The 8029-nt window shown below is 45.4% G+C and overlaps 1 protein-coding gene across 2 annotated transcripts; it reads right to left on the bottom strand.

The window, feature by feature from the left end:
* Positions 1 to 3412: 3412 nt before the first annotated feature.
* Positions 3413 to 7358, bottom strand: LOC149450381 (E3 ubiquitin-protein ligase TRIM21-like). 2 transcript variants are annotated; one of them, XM_089692073.1, is made up of 2 exons: positions 6653 to 7358; positions 3413 to 4344 (listed from the first exon to the last, which is right to left on the bottom strand). In XM_089692073.1, exons 1-2 carry the CDS (start codon positions 7320 to 7322, stop codon positions 3413 to 3415), a joined length of 1602 nt encoding a protein of 533 aa, XP_089548199.1. In that variant the 5' UTR covers positions 7323 to 7358. The 2 variants fall into 2 exon arrangements, with proteins under 2 accessions (XP_089548199.1, XP_089548198.1); XM_089692072.1 differs by having other exon boundaries at positions 6662 to 7322.
* Between the last annotated feature and the right edge of the window lie 671 nt (positions 7359 to 8029).

Here is an 8029-nt window from a genome sequence, read left to right as displayed (position 1 = left end):
AGAAAGGAAATTTTGCATAGTGAAGAGAACGAGAGACCAGAGGCAGCTCTGAAGGTGCATGAAGGCATAAGACAAAGCAAAGAAACCAGGGTGTGTTTTCGATGCAAAAAGGCCGGTCACCTGAAAAAGAACTGTTCAATCTGGAAAGCTGAGCAGCAAAAGCGGGAGCTACCCACAAGAGAAAGAGCTAAAGCGGTCATGAAAGAAAATGAAAGTGCATCATGGAGTGGAACTTTTAAAGTGACTCAGAATAGTACCTCACACGGATGGTACATTGATTCAGGGGCAACAAGTCACATGACAAGCGACGAGACATTGTTCACAGAAATTGATTTTAGTGTAAAAGATAAAGTCTTCCTAGCAAATGGGAAAAGTATTACAGCGGAAGGTAAAGGTCAGGGATTTCTGAACTGCAAAATGCCATCAGGGGGCAAGCAGAGCATCCTTGTAAAGAATGTCCTATATGTTCCAAGCCTAGAAGGAAGCCTCCTATCAGTTAGAACCCTTGCAAGCAATGGACTCACTGTCCAGTTCAGAGGTGATGAATGCACAATTCAAAATGGAAAGCAAATTCTAGCAAGAGGAAGGTTACATGAACATCTGTACAAACTCCTCACTGAAAGTGAGAAGGCTAATGCGGCAACTCATAACCCACATGACAAGTGCATCCACCTGTGGCATAGAAGATTGGGGCATCGAAACCCAGAAGCTATAAAGGACTTTGCAAAGAGAGGTCTATCAGAAGACATGAAAATATTGCCTTGCCACACACTCAGCAAGTGCACGTGTTGCATCAAAGCAAAGGCCACCCGAACCTCTCTTCCACAGACCAGTCAGAGTAAAACCATTAAACCCATGGAACTGATACACAGTGATGTGTGCGGACCAATGAAAACCATCACACCTGGCGGGAACAGATATTTACTGACTTTCATTGACGATTATTCCAGGTACACAACAACGTATCTAATGAAGCAAAAAAGTGAGACATTAGAAAAACTTCAAGAGTTTGTAGCCATGACAAGCAACAAGTTTCAAAGGAAACCTGGAATAATACGCACTGACAATGGAGGGGAATCTATGAATAAAGAGATGGAATCATACCTAAAGAAACAAGGTATTATACACCAAACAATCGTACCATACACTCCTGAGCAAACCGGTGTAGCGGAAAGAAAGAATCGCACTCTTGTAGAAATGACAAGATGTATGATTACGGACGCTGCCTTACCTAACAAATACTGGGGAGAAGCAATAATGACTGCAACATACCTAAAAAACAGGCTCCCATCAAAAGCTATTGAGAGTACACCATAAGAAATGTGGAATGGATCAAAACCTAACGTAGGACACATCACAGTGTTTGGCTGTAAAGCATATGCCCACATTCCAAGTCAGAAACGCTCCAAGTTGGAGAACAAAGCCATAGAAGGCATTCTGGTGGGCTACAGTGAGCAGAGTAAGGGATATAGAATCCTTTGTCCAAAGACCAACAAGGTCACAGTAAGCCGCAGTGTTTATTTTGATGAAAGTGAAGCACCAGATAATACAATTCTTGAGAAATGTGGAGAGGATTTACGTGCTGAATCGGCAAGAGACACTGACCCATGTGAAGCAGGACAAGAGCCAGAGCAAGAAGTGGAACTGACAATCAACGAGCCAATAGAACCCACTGAACAACAAGAAATCAGAAGATCCTCTCGAATGACAAAAGGGATACCACCCCACAGGTTATCATACGCTGCTAAAACACATCAAACACAGGAGCCAACATCCTGGGAAGACATAGAAACTTTGCCGAGAAGGGAAGCCGATCAGTGGAGAAAAGCAGCTGAAGAAGAAATAAAATCACTTCAAGAAAATAAAACTTGGTCACTAACAGAACTCCCTCTTGGTCGCAAAACAGTCGGAAACAAGTGACTGTTGCACTCTCTTCAACTGAAGCGGAATACATAGCAGCAGCACATGCATGTCAAGAAGCCATTTGGATTCGTCAACTTCTACTAGATATGGGACTGAATATGTCACAACCCACACCCATCTTTGAAGACAATCAGGGATGCATAAAGCTTACACACTCTGAGAAGATCAACCCAAGAACCAAGCACATTGATGTAAGATATCATCTGCTCAGAGACATGCAAGAACAAGGGGGTTATCCAGTACTGCCCATCAGAGGAGATGACTGCAGACGCACTCACCAAACCTTTGCCAAGGGAACGTCATTTTTTTCTACAAAAGAGACTAAATGTCATATAATTATGCACATGCCGTTGAGAAGGGGTGTTGGGAATGCAACAGCATGTACCATAATGTACTGTATATAGTATTTCTGTGTTAATATCACTTGACCAGTAGATGGCACTGTACACTAAGGTCACTAGTTGAGCATATGTGTAAGACTTGTTGGTTCTCTCTCTAGGAAGTAATATGTCTGCTGAAATGTGCTCTGTATGTTTGCAACTTAAGCCACACAAGTAAAGTCATAATTCTGCCTCATCACTACCAGTGTCTTCTCTAACACATAACCAACAAAAATAACCCCCAACCTGAACCCCTAAAGCTGACCATACACTATACAATCTGTTTCGGATCTGCCAGCAACTACTGTATGTAATGCGAGGGTCTGCCTGGATACAATGTAAGTGGATTGCTCATGTCCGGCTTTATATGACATACTTTTGGTAAATCTAAGGCTGACCACACTCTACACCACCAAATCTCCTTTAGCTTTACCAAAACTATCTCCTATGAAGACAAACTTAAACAATCCTCTGAGTGCCGGTTCACACATATGTGGATTGGATTGGTTTGAACCGCATCCAATCCGCATGACATGTGACATAACATTGCTTCCTATGGTGCCTGTCCACATAGGTCCGGTGCACTGGCGGTGAGAAGGAGTCATGTGCGATTTCTGAGCAGTGCGGTCCGGTTCAGGTGCGGATTACAGGCTATTGACTTCTATGGGAACCGTTTCTAAACCGCACATGTGTGAACGGGATTAAATCCTGACCTGAACCTTTCCTGAACCTGATGTAAACCTGATCTGAACCGCTGAACAACTACTGTGCCAATTAGCTGTGAATCCTGAGCTTCAATCCGCACCGCACATGTGTGAATCAGCTCTTTATTGGGTCACATCAGGCAGACCCGTATACTACACAGCTGATGGGAGATCTAAAGGTTATTGTACAATCAGATTGTATAGTGTGTGGTCAGCCTAATGCTAAATACCCCCCACCCCCAAATCTTGCCTTGTTGGGTGTGGCAGTGATGGAGGACACTCTCCTCGGCTGAGATCTACCGACTGAAGAAATATATTATCTCTACAAATGGTGTCATCCTATGAACCAGATTCACATTTCTCAGCAGATTTCACCAGATTCAGGTCAGATTTCCTGTCATATGATCATTTTACACGTCTCCTGACCCCCCCAGATATCTTTACACAACCTTTTCTTACATACAACCCGGCATGGAGGGGCTCAGTGAAGGTGGTGGTGAAGGTGTGGAGGTGTCTGATCGGGTCACACAGATCATAAAAGGACAGCTGCCCGGCCTCATAATCCACATAGATCCTGACTCTATCAGGGGGGGTATCGGGAGATATGTGGATTGGTTTATCATCATGTAATAGATAACACTCACTGTTATACTTCCACAAACTCCAGGACTTGTTATTACTTCCAATCCCTGACTGCCATCCTCCTCCCCTCTCTATACTGGGATAACACATCCCGACTTCACACTTTTCTCCCTCACTGACATCCACTTCCCAGTAATGTCGCCCCGAGGAAAAACTCCGACTGCTTAATACCTGTTCCCAGCACTGAAATCTCTCTGGTGTTTCTGGACGATTCTGCTCTGTATCTGACCAGGATGCAGTTTTCATGTCATCTGATATCTGTAGATAATTATGAGCTGTGTTCACATCCAGTAATAAGTCTGAAGCTTCCTGTATATTGAAGCATACATTTCCCCCTTTTATCATATCAGATATCCCTGTGTGTAATGTGTGTGAGATTCCAGCCCCATCCAGATCCCCTCCATCATGCAGGAGTCTATCATGTCTCTCTCTGTCCTCATCATCTCCCTCCTCATTATCACACAAGTCCCCTGTGTCTGATTCCTGGAGGACAGTCAGGGGGTCGGTCATGTTACACAGCTCCTCAATGTCCCCCATCTTCCTGGACAGATCCTTCTTCTTTATCTCCAGTTGATGGATCATCTCAGACAATGGACATGAAAGCCGCTCTTCCTGGCTGGCGATCTCCCTCAGGACTCTCTTCTCCAGGTCCTCCAGTTGTCTCCTGAGCTCTATGAATAGGGCAGTGACTCTCTCTGTTAGGAGAGAAGGAGAAGAAGCGCCTCTAAGTGCAGCATAACACTTTAATGAAGATGAGAAGTAGGAACCCTCCCATGTATGAGGTACAAGTAATGCATGAAATAAAGTGGTGTGGTGTAACATGGGACAGGAGGGGGTTGTCATCGGTGTCACTGAGCTGTCATCGGTAATAATGTGTCAGCGTTCCGCTGGAGCAGCGTGGTGGCTGGAGGGGGACAGCTGTGGAGCCGGCCGGCATGCATGTCCTCCTCAAAGCCGGGTGGGATGCACGTTGGCAAAGTAGAAGATTCCATTATTAGCTGAGGGTAGGATAGGCTTCCCTGAAGAGATAGGTTTTCAGAGATTGCCTAAAAGTGAGCAGAGTAGGCGATAGTCTGATAAATTGGGGTAGAGAGTTCCAGAGGATGGGGGAAGCTCCGGAGAAGTCCTGGAGACGAGCATGGGAGGAGGAGACAAGGGAGCTAGAGAGTAGGTCTTGCGAGGAGTGGAGAGGACGGTGTAGGTGATATTTAGAGACAAGATTGGTGATGTAATTTGGGGCAGAGTTTTAAATGGCTTTATACGTTATTGTTAATGTTTTGAATTTTATCCCTTGGGCAATGGGAAGCCAGTGGAGGGATTGGCAGAGAGGGATGGCAGATACAGAACGGTTAGTGAGGTGGATGAGTCTGGCAGCAGCATTCATTATAGACTGAAGAGGGGATAGCCTGCGATGAGGTCAGCCAATGAGGAGGGAATTACAATAGTTGAGGTGTGATATAACAAGGGAGTGAATAAGTTGCTTAGTGGTTTCCGAGGTTAGGAACGGTCGTATCTTGGAGATGTTGCGGAGGTGAAGTCTACAAGATTTGGACAGTGATTGGATTTGGGGCTGGAAGGACAGATGGGAGTCTAGGATTACATCTAGTACCCTGGCATGAGGGGAGGGAGTGATGATTGTGTGGCTGGGGGGAATACTAAGAGCTCAGTTTTGGAAAGATTGAGTTTGAGGAAGTGGAGTGACATCCATGCCGATATGTCGCTTAGTAGGTTAGCAATGCGAGAGGAGACTGAAGGGGTGAGGTGAGGAGTAGAAAGATAGATTTGTGTGTCATCAGCATAGAGATGGTACTTAAAGCCATGGGAGTTTATCAAGTGACCAAGGGAGGAGGTGTAGATGGAGAAGAGAAGGGACTTGGACAGAACCTTGAGGGACCCTTACAGAAAGAGGGAGTGAAGAGGAGGAGGCTGCTTTATATAGGTAACATTGAAGGAGCGCTGCGATAGGTAGGAGGAGAACCAGGAGAGAGCAGAGTTTCTGAGGCCAAGAGAGTGGAGTTTTTTGAGGAGGAGGGGATGGTCAACTGTGTCAAAAGCCACAGAGAGGTCAAGTAGTAAGAGTATGGAGTAGTGGTCATTGGTTGGGATGAGTACGGAGTAGTGGCCATTGGTTGGGATGAGTATGGAGTAGTGGCCATTGGTTTTAGCAGTTAGTAGATCATTAGAGAGTTTTAGTAGGGCGGTTTCACTGGAGTGTAATGAGCGAAAGCCGGACTGTAAAGGGTCAAGAAAGTTTTTTTCGGTGAGGTGGGAGCTCAGGCGATTGTAGACTAAGTGTTCTAGGAGTTTAGAGGTGAATGGCAGCAGGGAGATGGGTCTTAAGTTGTTCAGGTTGGTGGGATCCAGGGAGGGCTTTTTAAGTATGGGAGTGATGTGCGCATGCTTTAGAGGGGAGGGGAAGGCACCTGTAGAGAGGGAGAGATTGAAGATGTGAGTGATGGAGCATAGGATGGAAGAAGAGGGTGACTGTAGTAGTTGTGAGGGGACAGGATCCTGGGGGCAGGTAGTGAGATGGGCTTCTGAGAAAACCTTGGTGACCTCTTCGGTAGTGGCAAGGTCAAAAGAGGAAAGTGTTGAGGGAGGTTTAGTATAAGGTATGATAAGTGGGATGGATGTCTGTGCAGTGGCGATGCCCCTAGGAATTGCGTCAATCTTCTTTTTGAAATGATTTGCAATCTCATGAGCAGTGAGTGAGGTGCTGGGTGGGGGTGTAGGTGGAGAAAATAGTAGAGAAGAGGTGACGAGGACTGGATGACAAGGTATTAATAAGGTAATTATATATATATAAATGTAGGTACGGGGAATGGAATTATTATTTATAAAGCAGCGGGGGGATGATGCATAGATATGATCACGATGTTGTGGTAGAGGGACCATATAATCTGGGACGGAGTTGGGAAAATTCAAATATCCAAAAAAAAATAATAAAAAAAATAGAAAGATTAGAATATAAATAAAAAATTATAAATAAAAAAATTGTTAGACCTGTTAGACCAGCTGATTTTTCTTGTACTTTTCCCTTACGTTCCTGCAGACTCTGGACTCTTTTCTCCGTCTTCTCTGTCTCTGTCATCAGTTTCTGCAGAACGTTTCTCAGTTTCTGTTTCTTCTTCTCAGAAGCCTCATCCAGAGTCTCCACCTTGTGTCCCTGGTGTTCTCCAGCCAAACTGCAGGACACACAGATACAGGCGGCATCTACAGCACAGTAATATTTAAGAAGCTCCCTATGGATGGCACATTTTCTGTTCTCCATGGAAGTGGTGGGGTCAGTTAGAACATGTTCTGGTGACTTGCTGTGGATTCTCAGGTGATTATCACACATAGAAGCTTCACACATCAGACAGGATCTAACAGCGGGTACAGGAGAGTGAATGCAGTAAGTACAGAAGATTCCAGCCTTCTTCTCATCTGGCTGAGTAGACCGGAAGGTCTCCACTATGTTACGTAGTGTGATGTTCCTGTGCAATGCAGGCCGATCCTGGAACTCTTCTCTGCACTGAGGACAGGAATAACCTCCAGGCCCCTCCTGTGTATCCAACGATCGATCAATACAGACCCGGCAGAAGTTGTGTCCACATCTCAGCATTACAGGATCGGTATAAATGTTCAGACAGATGGAACAGTCCAGCTCCTCTCTCAGATCAGCAGACGCCATCGCTGACAGCAGAAGAGAGAAGTGACAGTGAAAGTCTCCGACACGGAAAATCTAAAGGTCGTCTCACATTTCTCAGCACAGGGCGGGGCTGAGCTGGTGTAGCAGTTTTATCTTCAGGAAGTTTGTGGATAAAGCAAATGTTTATAAATTAAAGGGATATATTCCGACATTTGTGAACTGATCTGTTTTTTTAATACGTCATTTTGATTATAAATTGTAAATGACATCTGCAGACAAGACATAAAACTGGGTTATATACCGCAGCGTGAAATGCTATTGGCAGGTTTCTGTTTGTTGTATTTTGTGGTTAAGGCTGAGTTCACACACAAACGCACAGGAATCGCTGCATTTCCCCACCACATAGCAATCCCACTGTGTTCATGCGTCTGCTGCAGGTGTCAATCAAAAGTTAAAGTGGAGCTCCACCCAAAAGGGGAAGTTCCGCTTTAAGCCTTCGTCCCTCGTTCCCCATTAAGGATTGGCACCTTTGGGGAGCGGGGGGAGCGGGTACCCAAAATTGACATGTACCCGCTCCCACTTCAGCTGCGATCACCTAGGCATTCGGAAGCAGAAGTTGTTCTCCACCCCCCTCTCTCCCCGAGAGAAGAAAAGCAGACATGGTGAGGGGCTGGAGCTTCTGACCGTTAAAATACAGACACTTACCTGTCCTTAGGTCCAGCGGTGTGCTGGACCTAAGGACAGGTAAG

This window comes from Staurois parvus, unplaced genomic scaffold, assembly GCF_062004578.1.
Source record: "Staurois parvus isolate SC_StPar_1 unplaced genomic scaffold, SC_StPar_1.0 ptg000575l, whole genome shotgun sequence".
NCBI lineage: Eukaryota > Metazoa > Chordata > Amphibia > Anura > Ranidae > Staurois > Staurois parvus.
Note: the sequence above shows the minus strand (reverse complement) of the source record. Positions and strands in the feature narration are given on the sequence as shown.

Excerpts from the sequence above, each read along its gene's own strand:
- LOC149450381 (XM_089692073.1), bottom strand. The coding sequence starts at position 7,322 with ATGGCGTCTGCTGATCTGAGAGAGGAGCTGGACTGTTCCATCTGTCTG. Across the intron at positions 4,345-6,652 it reads AAAATCAGCTGGTCTAACAG|AGAGAGTCACTGCCCTATTC; the intron begins GTCTAACAATTT and ends CTCTCCTAACAG.